At 47.1% G+C, this 15925-nt stretch overlaps 1 protein-coding gene across 2 annotated transcripts in view; it reads right to left on the bottom strand.

Moving 5' to 3' along the window:
- Positions 1–682: 682 nt before the first annotated feature.
- Positions 683–15925, bottom strand: part of net1 (neuroepithelial cell transforming 1) — a 35158-nt gene continuing 19915 nt past the window's right edge. Inside the window, exons 1-9 of one of the 2 annotated variants that reach the window (XM_035626255.2) lie at positions 7515–7862; positions 4731–4838; positions 4445–4609; positions 3966–4028; positions 3563–3736; positions 3213–3470; positions 2938–3108; positions 2524–2710; positions 683–2416 (exon numbers count right to left, since the gene is read on the bottom strand). In XM_035626255.2, coding sequence (XP_035482148.1) covers positions 1971–2416; positions 2524–2710; positions 2938–3108; positions 3213–3470; positions 3563–3736; positions 3966–4028; positions 4445–4609; positions 4731–4838; positions 7515–7607 — 1665 coding nt within the window. In that variant the 5' untranslated portion in view covers positions 7608–7862 and the 3' untranslated portion in view covers positions 683–1970. Of the gene's footprint in view, positions 2417–2523; positions 2711–2937; positions 3109–3212; positions 3471–3562; positions 3737–3965; positions 4029–4444; positions 4610–4730; positions 4839–7514; positions 7863–15925 lie in introns of those variants that run through there. The other variant, XM_035626254.2, reaches the window with a different exon arrangement.

Raw genomic sequence — 15925 nt, 5'->3', positions numbered from 1 at the left:
CTAGCCATCTTGTTCATCACATTCTTCCACCGGTCAACCTAGCGCGAGCAGCTGTGTTGGGCGGGGCCTGTGTTATTTGCATATCATGAATATTCATAGTCTCAGAATTCCTCAGTGACGGAGAGAGAGTGGATGGATTTTAGCCATGTCAGAGGTTTTTTTTTTACTTTTTTGGGGGAAAACAATGTTAAACAAAATTTTAGGCATAGCAGATTATTCTTATATACTTTAAAACGTGACTGGAGGGGATCTTTAATGTGTCACATTCAAACAGCTCACAGAAATGGCTCAAAAGGGGCTCCCCGCATATATTTCCTGCTCTTGCGTCATCACCAATCTATACAAGAGTGAGACGAGTGAACCCGTTAAGTTTGAAATGAATTTAATTCACAACAGTGTTTGTGAAAAGTTTGACAGGCTCTTGTGTCCGGGTTTATGGAACAACCCCGGCCTGATAAAGAGAGGTGTTTCCTCCCTGGAAACACTATCAACAAATAAATTATAATAATCCAACAGGGACCAGGCAGAGATGTCGCTGTGTGAGAAAAGATAATCTTGACTAATTCTCACACTGGAAATGTTTCTCTTGGCGCCTGCGTGAAGCCGACTGTTTGGTTAAGAGTTAGCCAGTCATAAATCAGTGGTCAGAGTATGAAGAAGTATGAAGACACAAAACCAAAGGTTCAGATGCAAATCTTACAGACTTTTATTGTTCTTTCATTAAATACAGTTTGTGGCAAGCAGATTGCCTTCTTTCCTCTTGTTCCATCTCAATGACAAACACATACAAAATCCTTCTTTTGCGTCTCTCTCTTCCCCTACCTTCTTTTTCCCACTGATTCCACTCACTTGAGTTTTACCATCTTTAATCCATCGATGAGCAAGATATCACATCAACGTCCTCTGACAGTTGTTGGATTTACACATCTTGCACTGACAATCTTTCCTCTTCCAAAACATATCCAACAATCCATCTCGTCTTCCTCTCATCTCTTCGGCCTTCAGACAACATTCCTCTCGTCCTTTACAACTTCACCCGTCCCGTCCCTCAGGACAGGTCAATCCATCATTGCTGCCTCCGCAGGTGCGAGCAGAGCCCACGGCTGCAGCTCCATGCAAGATGCTACACTGAAAAAGTTTCATTCTGAAAAGTCATCTTTTTAAAAAATAAAAAAACCAACATGGCTCAGTAAAAAATTTTGTGTGTGAAAACAAAACTCATCTCTTCTCCGACATGATGTCAACACCTGATGATTTCTTTTTCTATTAATCATAGTGTTGTCTTTGTTCTAGCAGTGCGAAAATGAAATCTCATTTGATCGGGATTTAAGTTAATGCCTCTGACTACAGTATCTGAAAAACAAAAAAGTGTCCGGGTCCAAACATGTCGTTTAAGGAATGTATAAAAATAAGATCTTCTCATTCATCTAAAAATCAGACTTTTACAGAAAAGGTTGTAGCTTTGTGTATACATCTGTTCTGTTTCTTTGTTCCCTCTCGAACATGGTCAGAATTTAAAATACTTCACCTAAAATCTAAAACAGTGCTGCTTTATGATATCAAAAAAAAAAAAAAAAAATACAATTCATTTTAGAATATAAAAATGTAAAACTTTCATTAACTCCCCAAAAATGGTCTAAAATAATGTTTAAATATCAAATTAATAGTAAACACGATTGGATGCACCACCTCTATCTTCAAGAAACCCACTCGTGACACAGATCCCTTTAAGAGCTGGTGGGGGCGAGCACGTCGCTCCAACACTGTGTCTCTGTGCGGTGCACTTGGAAGTAGGGGTCAGGTAAATAGCTGCCAAAGAGGACAGTAACACAGAACACTGTTGTATTAATACACACACACACAGACACACATAAATACAAGTCCCGCGCTCCTCTGCGCTGTTCTTTAACATTTATGTACAGAAAAGAAAATGTCCACCCGGGAGTCCGTTGTCTCCTGCCAGCTCAAATTCACACCATGGTCTCTTTTCTCTTCCCTAACGAACACAGAGACTTCTTGTCCTTTTTGGTTTTGTGCGACGTTGACGAGGAGAGCGGGGACAATGAAGATGAGGAAGAGGATGAGGATGAAGAGCAGGATGAAGGGGACGTCGTGGTTGGGCTGGGGGTTGTGCTGTTGCACGGCGAGCTGGGGGCAGACTGGGAGGCGGGCTGCAGGCAGTTCTCGTCCGCCTCCTCCATGTGGATGATGGCTGACACTGAGGAGGGGCGGCGCATGGAGCGCGCGGAGCTCTTTGGCGGGCAGGGGGTGGTGGGCTCGTTGAGGGGCCGGTGGACGGAAATGGCGCTCCGGAGGCAGTTGAGCCACTGCTGCTTGTGGAAGATGTCGTTGACTTGCAGCGTGTGGGACTGCGCTTGGCTCAGGTCTTGAGAGCGCACTCTGAAAATGTTCTTGGCTGTTAAAGAAAAAAATCAAATTAGTGATTTGATACATTTGACAGGAGACAAACTATAAAGCTTCAGTTATTGCCACCAATGTCTTGCCATTGGACACGAGTCTCACCTTTGTCTGCGTTGCTGAAAGCGCCTCTGAAGGAGCCGCCCATTCGGACGTCTCCGTCCTGCAGGTCCTCCAGCACCAGATCCTGCACTGGGATTGGCTGTCGGTAAACCTGGAAACACTGGCGCTCGTTCCTGGTGACGGGGCGAGTGAGAACCAACAGCTCAGTAAACAGGAACACGTGCAGCTTCTGGTAGGGGGAAAAGAAAAAACAACAGAAAAAATATTAAAACTAGAACAGTGATATTTTACATTACTATCAGCAAATTACAGTCTGACTTCTTTTTCAAGGGGGTGTGAGGCCTGTGTTGATGTGAGAAGAGGCAGTTGAATGAGCTGTGTGTGTGTGTGTGTATGTGTGTGTGTGTGTGTGTGTGTGTGTGTGTGTGTGTGTGTGTGTGTGTGTGTTTTGCTCACCGTGCCGCTCTTGTTACGCAGCTCCCCGTGACACAGCAGGCTCTTGCACTGCTCAATGCGAGGGTCCTTCTGTCGGTCGTCCAGATACTCCAGCTTGTCAATGTAGTACTGGCACTCAGACTCTCCCTTCTTCATGTTGACATCAGACAGAACGCCCTGGATGATGGTGATCTGAGGACGACAAGGAATCCCATTATTAACTTGAGCCACATTTTGAAAATGAAAAATTAAAATAGCGTCAAGGAAGGGCTGGTTCCTCGGTGATCTTGACTTACCGCTTCCTCCAGGCTACCAACATCTGGGTGCTCTGGCGGAGTGTGTCTCAGTATCTCTTTAAGCAGCAGTGGGTACTTGACCAGGCGGGAGCGTGGAATGTCCAGGAAGCTCCACAGGTCCAGCTTCCTGCTGAAGGGCGACTCAAGGCATCGCTGCAGGAAGTCCTGCACCCGCCTGTCCTGCTTCTTCTGGTCCAGCAGCGCCTTGGCTGCCAGCTGGTTGCTGCAGTACTCCTTGTAGGCGTTTAGCCTGGGCAGCTGCAGAAGAAAGGTGGACACGTTAACTAACTGCCTGCCGTCCTTGAAACCAAGAACATCAACAGAATCATAGAGTTACCGACGACTCTTACCCAGCTCACGACAATCTGTCCGATCTGGCCCACGGTCCCGTCTGGTCCCGTTGCTTTGGAGAGCTGGGCCAGCAGGTCCTCGTGCAGAGGGATGTAGGCATCCAGGTTGCCGAAGATGTGAGTGAGCTCCTCCTCGGACATAATGGAGAGCTTCAGCATTGGGTCATGGTACGCCTGTTGGTGGGAGCAGAGCCAACACGGTCAAATAACATCAGGCCAAGAGGGGGTGGACACTAAGATTAGTTCAGTGAGGAGCTTTATAGGGGTACAACAGAAAGACAGAGGAATAAGTCCTGTCTTTTTATAGTTTCTGGCTTGGCAGTGTGGACGGCCTGCCAGACTTTGATTTAATCTGTTTGCTTTATATGTACTCCCTTTGCCTCGGAGGTTTAAAAGTACAAACCTTGCGTGCAAGCTGGAGGTCCTCAATCAGGTCCTGTTCTCCACGAGACAGCTCAAATATGGCCTGAGGAAGGGGAAGAGGAAGCACAGAGAGATACCTTCTTAGCAAAACACATGAAACAGGATGTTACACGATTGCTAAAGATAGTGATTAGACTAAATCTATGACCTGGGTCAACTTTGAAATCTCTCTCTTCTTCTTCTTGCTCGCTGTGCATAAAAATGTACAAAGTCTGACAGTTGGCTATGATATCTGGCATGTGCAGGACAAATAGGGGGGGCAGGGGCTGGGAAACAGACTGGGAAATGATCCCTGGATGGCTTTTGGCCCCATTTAGACTATTTGACACAAATGCTACAGGGACGTGTGAAACCACTCTGACAGACTTCTGTCTGCTACACTTTTTCTCTTTTGTGACCTAACCACGTTCTACCCTTAACTTGACATTTCTACTGCATTTGACGGTCTCAGTGTCTCACCTCCTGCCGCTTGATCTCTTTTGTGGACAAAGTTCCCTTCTGGTGGACATCTAGTGTCTCAGACCACAGCGTGCTGTTCCTCCTCTTAGGCGGCGTGGGGGCCGCTGCCTTGCTGCAAGGCTTCTGGGGCACGCCCGGCGACTTGCCATCGCCCCGGAACGAGGCCTGTAGACGGAGAAGAGGGTGCCCCAGATGTCAGACATGTTGCAATGGGAAACCAAGTCTTTTTGTGCGATATGCACGACAGCAAACGGGTGTCCGTTTGTGGAAGAGTGCGACGCATTACCTGGATGGTTTGGCCGAAGCGCCGGACGGCCCCATTCTTCACCGGAGAGATGAGGTTGGCTAGCGACGTCACCCTGCCGAGAGGACGGACACGCTTGTTGCTGGGTTCCTGCGGAGGCAAAAGAAAGTGGAAGTAGAGATTAGTCAGGGAATGAAAGCACAGCTTGTATCAAAGGAGAGTGCGAATTGATCAGTAATAGTCAACTGTGAGACCTCAGCAGTAAGCCCAGATGCTCCCTTGTGACTCCCTTGTGATTGAGCACATTGTGTCATTAATAACCATGATTGACTTCACGCTCTTCTTTGGGTCGAGGGAATGGGGGTCGCTGGAGCTGAGGGTGAGCAGCGACCAGACAGATTGGTGGACCAGCGGACGGACAAAGACACTGAGGCGGAGGAAGCAGCTCCAACAGCTGTTGGCTCCATCATGTGAAGAGTCTTGAGCCAGGCCAGCCCACTGAGCACAAAGACCCTCTCTGACTGCTGATCTGGAGGGGAAGGGGTCTGGTGGAATGCCAGGAATGCACGAGACCCAGCTCTCAGCTGTTCAACACCCCTCCCCACACACACTCTCCACTCGAGAACGGATCTGTTCCGTCACTCAGACAGTGTGAGATAAAGGCTTACTGATTCCTCGGACTCTCTAACTGCTTTTCCCAGGGAGACAACGTGGTAGGGGGAGATTGGCAGTTTGTCAGGGCTGTTCAGTGAAACAGACCAGCCGAGTGAGTCGAGGGAAAGAGAATCTGTCCCCACTCCAGTGTTTACATAGTGATGCATCGCAGGGGGTGCACGGCGGTATTTATGGCTGCGAGTCCAGACAGGCTCTTCACAGAGCCTTGCGTGAGAGCAGCATTACACCTGGGCCAGGTGACCCCCCCCCCCCCCCCCCCCCCCCCCCACTCCTCCCCTCAGCCAGCCCTGGGCCTGGGAGAAAGGAGAAAGGCCCTTGGCCTCCTGCCAACAACAACAGACCACAGGAATCAGCGAGCTGAGGATCTGGGCCCACAGAGCCTCTTCAGAGACATGTCGGGATGAGACAGCCACAGCCATAATTGGCATTACTAAAGTTTGTGCTCCCCGCAGAACATTTTCACTAACTATACACTGGCGCAGCCCCGCTCTTTGAAAACCGAGTGCCGCACTCAAGCAGTTGCCTGCTTCCCCTGACTCAGGCCAAATGAGATTTTGCCTTGGCTCAGCGATTCTGGGAAAACAGAGCAGCCATTGAGGCTCCGGGCCCTGCAGACACAGCTGCGGAACAGATCCACTTAAGTCTGGCGTGGCCTGAGAGCTGCTGAGGCTGCGGTTGACTCACAGTCTGCTGCGGCCTGGCCAGCTTCTCCACAAGGGATCAGATCAGAACAGCCAGTCAGCCTCTGGAACTTAGCAAGCCCTCTGGTGGCAGGGGGCAGCAAGGAGGCTGCTTTGACTGACGGACATGGAGGGACTGGGTTTTCCACTTGTCTGTGGAAACCTAGATTTGCCCGCCTCTTATCTGTGACCTTTTGATATCTATAGGCAAATAAAACAAGTAAAGGGCAGAAGTTGGATGAGGGTGGTGGGGGGGTCCTAAAGTCAATATTGGAAAAGCGTGTTGGCCCTTTTACCCTTCCTGTCTGTTTGGGACTGGCCCCAGGATAACAAAAGGCCACTAAACCCTCTCATTGTGGATCAGCTGTAGAGTGAAACAGTGGACGGGGAAAGTTGCTATTCCTGGCAGTTTGACCCAGGAGTGGAAAAAATAAAATAAACAAAAACAGATGAATTCGGCGTTGGTGCTGCTGCTTTGGTGAACGGTTATCAGGTGGAACAAAGACCCTCCACAATCACACATCATACATGTGTGTGCTCCTTTAACCCCTCACCGAAGATAACAACCTCATAAACATCATCCTGTGCTTCCTCTTTGATGGGACCTGGGGTGTGCTGTGAGCTGAAGCCCCTGATGTGTCCCTGTGATTACAGCACAGCTTGGGCTGACGGGAGCTAAGAACAGAACAGCCTGACCATAAATGAAAGGGTCGTGGTCAGCACACGAGAAAAAGAAGAAAAAAGAACCCTGCACCAGGCCAGCGGGGTGACTCAATTGCACGATTCCGTGAAAACGGGACTTACTTCATGAATTCAGCTCAGACTTCTCCTTTATAGTGTGGTTTACTGTCAATGAAACCACACCATCCGAAAATTCTCTTCCGAAAAGGAAGCGTGCGGACCTCAGAAGGGGAAGGAGGCCGCTGTGCAGAGGGCACACCTGGGCTTCAACACCTGTTTCCCTGTCAGAGCTGAAGGAATGCTCTCAGGCTGCTGGGCCAGATTCACATCCAAGACCTTTAACTTCAGAGTCAGAGGTCAAACGCAAAGTATCTGTAGACGCGACTGAGCTAAATGGATGCAAGGCTGTTGACTGAGAATTCACCCCCCACGGCTTCGCTGCTCCCTTTCCTGATCTGTGTGTATTGTAACGAGGCTGAGCAGCCTGCTGGGGGGGGGGGGGGGTTCGCTGTTTACAACTCCATTCAGGTACAGTGGAGTCCAATGATTAACTTTTCCAGGTTAGGTGGTATCTCAAGCATTGTTCAGAGTGCAAAGTCTCCTCTCACGGGTACAGGTTGGTTCAGAGCACACTGCACACCCAGCTCAGATAACAGGGCTAGGCAGTGATTCACTCACAGTCTGACACACCACTTCATCGAGATGAGCTCCAGTCAAACATTCACTAAAAGAAGTGGAAGTACCCCCCAGGGTGGTCCCACCACCATCGTGTGCGTTTTGTGGAACTCACCTCTGACTCTTTGTTGGCTTGGTTCTGGTAGTCTATCACTTGCAGAGTCCGTTTGATAGGCACCAAACTACCCAGTTCATCGTAAGCCACCATAGCTTTCAGCAAAAACACAATATATCCTTTTTTTATATCCTGGCGGGTCAGCTCCGAGTAATCCACATTAGAGAAAAAAAAAAGTTGATGAAAATCAAGGGTTGTGTGAGCGTAAAAGAAAAACCCCTCAATAAATGAATGCACTAGTTCTCCTAGTCGTCGTCTTCTTTCCTCGGGGGGTGAAGCTTTCAGAAAGCTCCCCTCACACACACGCACCTACACACACTCTTCTAAACTTTGGTCTGAGGTATAGTGAGGGGGAGAGGGCTTTATACCACAAGGACAGACAGGGAGGAGCCTCAGCTCAGCCCCCGTGGCTGCAGATGAGGCGGGACTGGGTGTACTTGGAAGTGAGTAGGAGCAGCCTCTGTTGAGCCAACCGCTCCGAGAAAACAGTAGTGAGAATTATTAAGATCACTTCTCAGACGGAGTTGACACTAACAACTCGGATGACGTCAAAGGAGAGTTGGGAGATGAGTGAACCATGGAGAGCATGATACAGGGTTGTTTCAGGAAACTTGCCTGACAAATAAAGACTTGTTCAGTATGAACTTTTCGGGGAGAAATGGCTCATGACAGTAATATTTCTTCACATTTGGTTGTTAAATATAATCTACTGATACTGCAGTTGAACAATTGACTTTAGTGAGACAATATATTAAGTCAATTGAAAACTAAGTAGAGATACCAAATATGGGGTTATTTAAGTGCATTTAGCTGGAAATGACTATAGATAAAGAATATTATGTCGTTTGTCAAACATTTTTTGCTTCCAGCTTATCTAATTCTGAATTCAGTGCGACACAGTGAAGTGGGTAACTTGAAGCCGGGTTGGGATCTATAAAAGTGCTTACGTGTGACAATCAAAAGACATAATTTATCTGTTAAAATATTCAATGGAATGATCAGTTTAATACTCAGGCTCGTCAGCAGTGTTTCAAACGGCGCTGCAGACTGAAGTCCAGGGTGACAAACCCTGGCTGCCATCTGTAAGTGGTATAACGTGATGTTTTTGATGCTTTTTGTTTCATGCCATCATAAATTCAATATCGTTGGTCTTTGGACTGTAGTTCAAACTAAATGAGTAACGTGAGGTCTAGAATCAGAATCAGCTTTCAGCATTTGTAAACATACAAGGAATTTGACTCCGCTGACTTGAAGAGAAGTTTGAGGAAAACAACTGGGTATTGGATAATGAATACAAACATAATAAAATCTGTATTGGCAGATAATCGGCCTCTACGCTACATGTCAGGTGATTGTTATTCGAATTTAGTTTTCAGGAATTGATGGCACTGTTTGTTTCTAAGAATAAGACTTAACTTGTAAAATAGTCAAGCTGATCAGAAACAGTTATGACTTTATATCCCCACATTACTGTGATCCTTAATGACCATTAGAGTCATGATGAAGATATGTTTGTTTTTTTAACTGCACGTTATTCAGGTGGAATTTAAGGCTTCAATATTTTCAAACAGTCTAATAGAACTCACTAAAACTAAAACCTTCAAGTATGATTAATGTTCCAGCCCCAAAACAATAGAGGGATTGTTTTGTCTCAGCTTCTACCACGACGGATGTCAGGCCCCAAAAGCTTTGAAACTCAACGACCAACTCTGGTTGATGTATCGTAAATGAGTCGACTACACAGTGATTTGACTTTGGAGCTTCATGTCGGCTTATTAAAGCAGTTTCTGCGCTGTGAGGCTACGCTCCCTGCTCTTTTCTTCTAACTCCGTTATCAGTACCATCAGCTGAAATGGGGGAGGTGATCAATTAGAATATCAAAAGTAGGGGCACAGTTCAGCCAGATGTTTAGAGTGAAACCTGTGTATTGATTGTGCCGTTGGGGGGGTGGGGTGTGACTAGCATCCTTATGTTGATTGGCCCAATGGGGGGGCAACATGTTTGCCAATTTCACTAAAGACAAAGGGCCAAACTGAAAGAAAAAATCCAAAACAGACCTGTGGCTCTTTTTCATGCACGTTTGCACAGCCACCGTGGGCGAGGCGACTCCGGCAGACGGGCTGACGGACAGCCACCCCTGAGGCGCGCACACCCACGCAGCTGGAGCACAAATGCACAGCGAGAAGTGGAGGTGTTAGTTGTGATAATGTGTCCTGCGAGGCCGGGTGTCACGGCGTCACGGTGTGACTCAATGTGTCTTGGGCAAATGGACAAGCCCTTACGGACTGTGGCCCATCCTCCTGGGTCAACATGGAGGTGTGTGTGTGGGGGTGACACAACACAGATGATGGTCGAGGTGTACAGAGTGTTGACGGAGCGGTCTGGAGAGCTCATCTGCTGCAGACCAACAGCACACTGGGTCTGGAAGGTGTCCATCCTTCAAAACAGAGTGGAATAGGAGAGTGGATCCCGTGACTCCAGCAGAGCGAACAACTATGCAGACTGAGGAGTCAGAGAGGATCTAATTAAAAACGGATCTGTCTGTGTTTAGTCTCTCCATACATCGCGAGGACCCCGGGCAGCCGCGCTCTTACTCACACTGTGGGGAGACCTAGCGCTGAATCAGCTGTACATCTGGCCCAGCCACTATAAAAACTAAACACAACATGGCCGGGCCTGCCTGGCCCCGCCGCCCCCTAGTCACACCGCGCTGCAGCTGGAGTGCAGCCGTGATTTACACACTGGAACAAACACACATGCACGCACGCCGACTTGCCAATCCGAGCGCAGAGCGGGGAAAGCGGGATGAGTAATGCAGTGAGTGGCGGAGTTTCACCGCTGTCTAACCCTATGCCGTGCCAGGGACAGACTGCGCTCCGAGGCCCGAGGGGCTGAGCTCAGCTCCACGTCCACATCAGCAGCAGTGAGCGCACGACACGCGGGGCCTAATTACAGCTTTGGGGAAGGAACTGAGCTGCTGACCAACTCAAACAAGGAGGACGGAGGAGGTACTGCCGCCCTCTGCTGATCAAGGTCAGCAGCAACAGAACATGGAGTGAACATCTCATCTTTCTAGGTAGCAACAGCTGACCTCTCACCTCTGTCACTTAATTAAAATATCCCACATTTGACCTTCCTGCCATTTCCCAGTGAGGATAACGTGGACGAGGACAACGTTCCAGCACAGCACATGGAGGGAGGAACACCATTCTTCCCTCATAAACTAATAACAAGTCATTTGATGTTTTGTTGATTGATGGGAGCGTCGTCTAAATCCCCCTTCAGACACGGAGCATGTCTCACCTCTGGTTTCATCTGTCTGATGAAAGTGACGGGTTTAGTCATCCACAGTCAAGTGCCTCTTACAGGAAAAATGTTTTACACGGCTTCACTTGACAGGACCGCTGAGAGGACAATGCTTATGTAATATTCTGTTGAATACCCACTTTTTCCTTTCTTGGTACATTCTGAAAGAAGACGACTTTCGGCATCACACGGACGGATCTTAAAACCCTTTATGGACCAGTGTGACCATTTCTCAGTTTGTTTCATTTCTGTTTATTCATCAGTGCAGGTCGCATCAATGGACACTTGGAGTACAAGCCTACGGCTGATCTGATTATGATCTCGGGAAATGTTCCCAGTTTCAATCCAGGGTCCCTGTGTTTATTGTTCATTTCTCATTTCACAACCTCTTTACACCAATACCTCTTTCTTTTCTCCTCTTATAAAACAATCTCAAGTGTTTGATAATCATCCTGAGTCCAATAATGATGCTTTCTCTAAATTTTGACCATACATTGTGCCAGCGACCGGTGCACAAGGACCTATGCGCTGTCAGAGTTGAATCCGCAGGATTGCTTGTAAACACAATAACATTTCCCTCCATAGCCTTTTGTAAAAGTGATATGTCTAATTAAGTAAACACAATAACATTTCCCTCCATAGCCTTTTGTAAAAGTGATATGTCTAATTAAGTAAACACAATAACATTTCCCTCCATAGCCTTTTGTAAAAGTGATATGTCTAATTAAATTGCACCGACATCCGTCTCCCAGGGTCCTGTATAGTCAGTGTTGTTATTTGTCTCTTACTTGAACTGATACTGAGAATCTGTAACAAACTTCCGAAACAAATCAAATAAAAAACAAACCCAGAGGGTTTAGGATTGAGTATATGTCTAAATCCGGCCCTCAGTATGGGGCGTGATGGAGAGATTTTAACTACTATTAATCAAGGAGGTTTCTGTGTAGAGGCCAGGGACCTATAAATACCTCCACTCCCCTGTGCTTATAATTAAATAAAGATGGGGATATGCAGAAGATGTAGACGGTGACGTAATCCTCCAGCAGCCTGTAGAAACAAAAACCGCAGTCCTCAAACCGTCCTCGGATTACTCAACAGTTGTAGTTTCTTTTCTCCTGATGTTTTGTTTTGTCAGTGTTCACACCCAGAACTGAACGAGCCCTGGTTGCTACCAAACACACACACGGCGAGGTAACTAAGACTCGGGGGCGAAACCCGCCAACGCTCTGTGGACAAAACAAAGGTGATACAGACGCACAAACAGAGAAGCCGCACTTGCCAAGTTTAAAGTCACGCTGGCAGTGGCACAGTAACGGATGGACAATTCACACAGGGGTCTTCTGTGGTCACGGGCACTGGGGTGCTGCCACCCGTAACTGTACTCGTGTATTCCTTGCAGAAGTAAAGTGCAGTGTTTTCTGATCAACACCAGCTCGGAGATTTTCATGGAATTCAGGCTTGAGTTACAGCTCAGGTGATTCAACTGAAAACACCACGTGCGTCACTCACTCTGAAGGCCTTATTGTTGAGACCAACAGGGCGGGACCAGGGCACAGTCATCAGCCAACCCAGTGAGGAGGACGCTACGACGGAGATGGACACAGATGATCACTGAGTCTGGTTCTGTCAGAGATTTCTTCCTGTTAAAAGGGAGTTTTTTCTCTCCACCGTCGCCAAGTGCTTTGCTCATTGTGGGATTTGTTGGGTTTTCCCTGTAATATTGTAATATTGACCTCACTATGTAAAGTGCCTTGAGACAATGTATGTTGTGATATGGCGCTATACAAATAAAATTGAATTGAATTGAATTGAATCAGAAGGGGTGTGATGAGTTCCACAGAGGAGTTGGCTGATATGATCAGCCACAGATTTTTCCCGTCCACTGTGGGTAATGTTGCACTTTACCCATATCTGCTTACTGAGTGTGAACGAGTCTGTGTGAGGGTCCGTGAGACGTGAACCTTCTCACCTGTCCAGCGCTTTTACTGTCGCAGACAAATTTCCAATGTCGGTAAAATCAGGAGTTATTATCGTACGTTTTTAGTCTTCACTCACGCAGACAGTGGCGTGAACTTTGTCGACAACAAATAGGTGAGCTCTTTCCAGAACCAAACAGGAGGTAGTTACAAAACCGCGGTGCTCAAGGCTTCATCGGAGTTTCCATGCGATGTTGCAGCAACTTTAGTCTCACTTAGATTTTTCTCCTCAATCTGGCCCTAAAACTCTGTCGTAGATCAATTGACTGAGTTTTGCATCTTAAAAAAAATCTGCTGTGATTTTTTTTTAAAAAGGGGGGGGGGGGGGGGGGGGGGGGTAGATTGGACAATAAGGTGTTATAGTAGCTGCTGCTACAGTAATGTAGCTGCCGCCCTAATCATTACAATATTATTTTTAAAAAAACAACAGTGAGCAACAAATTGAGATGCTGAGAAAGAGCCAGCTGCTCAGGCCATTCATTGGAACTCTGATTTGACTGAACAGCTCCATTTGGAGTGGGAGCCAAGGGCAGCGGTGAACCCGCAGCAGCCATATGTTTAACAAGGGATTCCCACAGCTGATGCCTGTGTATTATACCGTGCTGGAAGCAGCTCAGCTGGGAAATAAAATACACAGAAACACTGTTTGAATTGTGTTTATGTAAATCACAGAATCTGATCCAACTGGTTAAAGCTGCAGGTCTGTGCTAATCCCTCTGCTGTGGGCGGAGGACACAAACAGCCTGTGTGGATGGAGGGAGGCGACGACTGCAAACTGGTTCATATTCTCACTAGAGGAGATTTGCAGCCAAATAGTTCTAATTAGAGACAGGAACCAAAAGACTCAGATCAGACTCAAGAGGCAGTAAACCTTGTGCTCTTCTGTACACACAACCGCTTCAGACATCTACTAACTAAACTCACAAGGCTGGTGAAGAGTGAAATGTGCCCGAAGCGACTGGGTGTTCGGTTATGACAAGTTGATCCGACAGTCGAATCGCTCTGACAGATCTCTGTGTGCAGATGTGTAGGTGTGCTCATTTAACACCCACACACCGAATCTCAGAATATTTCCCAACCTGGCCAGTCTGAGAGCAAATGGAACCTGCCCTGGTGTAACGAACGGCCGGCCTCCACAGGCTGTATCCTGATGTCTTTCGGTGATAAGCACGGTCATGTTGATGATATGCTCTGAATAAACAGGAGGAGCACACACACCTCCAGATCCAGCATTAGACAACACGGTGCTTCTGTTATCAAGGTTTGTTAACAACACCATAAACTAGAACCACATGAGACAAACCAACACTGGAAATGATGTGTCACTGAGCGTGTGTCGAGCACCAAAAATGGAACTCATGATGGGAGAAGACTGTTTACTAGGAAGAGTTTTACTCTGAAAAGGCTATTTACGTGCGCAAACAACTCAGAAGTTGTCTAAAAATAAGTAAAAAGCAAACCACTCATCCAGTACCCGGCACGGCTGGAGGTGCTGGAGCTCAGAGAAATTCACCGGAATTGATTTGAGTGTGCGGATGCTTTTCTTCTGATTTGAGATATTTTCCAACGAAACTTCAGTCGGTGTGTTTGTTCACTGGGTCCCAACCAAGGGGCCTGAGAATCCATATTGAACGGGTCATGAGGGTACAGCAGATGCATGAAACAACTACATGAGGTTGAATTTTTATTTTCAGTGCAGTGAATATATGGCGCTGCTCTTTTATGTCTAAATACGCCTTGTGTCACCAGGACAAGCAAGTTAAGAGCTTGAAGCTCGTGGTTGCCTGTTTGTGCTTTGCTCTTCCTGTTCTACTGGCCTGTTATCAACACACTAACATGTTATGGCATTTACAAAACATCGTTTTTGGAAGCCTGCTTTTTCTCCCTGCTGCATTGCTTTTATTTGCTTGGGTGTTTTTCTAACCCGCAACCGCACGTTCTTAATTAGGGCCCGAGCACGAGGTGCGCGGACCTGGGGCATTGCATGCACCAGGGCCGCATGCACCGAGGTGCAAGGCCCTATTGTTTCCGTAAGGATTATTAGGGCCCGAGCACCGAGGTGCGCGGACCTGGGGCATTGCATGCACCAGGGCCGCATGCACCGAGGTGCAAGGCCCTATTGTTTCCGTAAGGATTATTATTATTATTCTTATTATTCTTATTCAGCATCGCTCACTCATTTTACACCCTGTTCCCATATACGCAAATACGTGAAAATTGGCACACACGTTAAGAACTGCTCCCGCTACTCAGGCCCAGAGGCCCGGCGCTGGGTGTGGCCCAGGGCCTCCACAGCGCCCCCTGGAAAAATCAGCAGGTATAGGAAAAAAAAATTTGGCATATCCTACATAAATGAAATTTGGGAGGCAGATACATCTTGTCGGTACTGACAAAAAACCTCTTGGCAAAATTTCCTATGACCAACAGGAAGTCGGCCATTTTGTTTCAAAATCCATATTTCACATGCCATATTTTAATGAACTACTCCTACAAATTTCACATGAGCAACTTCAAATTTGTTGTGTGTCATCTAAAGACCCATGGGATGAAACAATATCAAAAGCTTGAGTGTACGTCAGAGGCCCATGCTGTGACGGCTTGGCGAAAATTTGGCGAATTTCGATCCCTCGCCATGAAAACGGAAGTCGCTCGTAATCGAAGGTACATGCTCCGAACGAACCCAAACTTCTCAGGCATGATAACAATCTCGCCCTGAACAGATTGCCATGTCAATATTGGACATAGGTCATAGCGCCACCTACTGGCAACAGGAAGTAACATGTGTGTACACTTTTACGCCCTCTGTCTTATAGGTTGACCACATCATCATCAAATTTGGTCAGCTAAGTTTTAAGAAGTTGCTAACGTGGTACTATGAAATTGGTGACCACATGTCAAACGCTGTCGCCATGGTGACGCCTTGTTCGCCATAAAATACGAATACATATTTGAGGCACTTATGATAATTTGTTTGTCACGAAACTTGGCAGACATGTTCAGAGTGGCAAAGCGATATGTCCGATATGTGTCTTTTGTCCAATTGTGTCAAAATGGCTCCATAGCGCCCCCTAGAACACTTAAAAGTCAATTTTAACACCTTCAAATTTGACATAGAAGAACCAAATTCGG

Source organism: Scophthalmus maximus, chromosome 2 (genome assembly GCF_022379125.1).
Source record: "Scophthalmus maximus strain ysfricsl-2021 chromosome 2, ASM2237912v1, whole genome shotgun sequence".
Classification (NCBI taxonomy): Eukaryota; Metazoa; Chordata; class Actinopteri; order Pleuronectiformes; family Scophthalmidae; genus Scophthalmus; species Scophthalmus maximus.
Note: the sequence above shows the minus strand (reverse complement) of the source record. Positions and strands in the feature narration are given on the sequence as shown.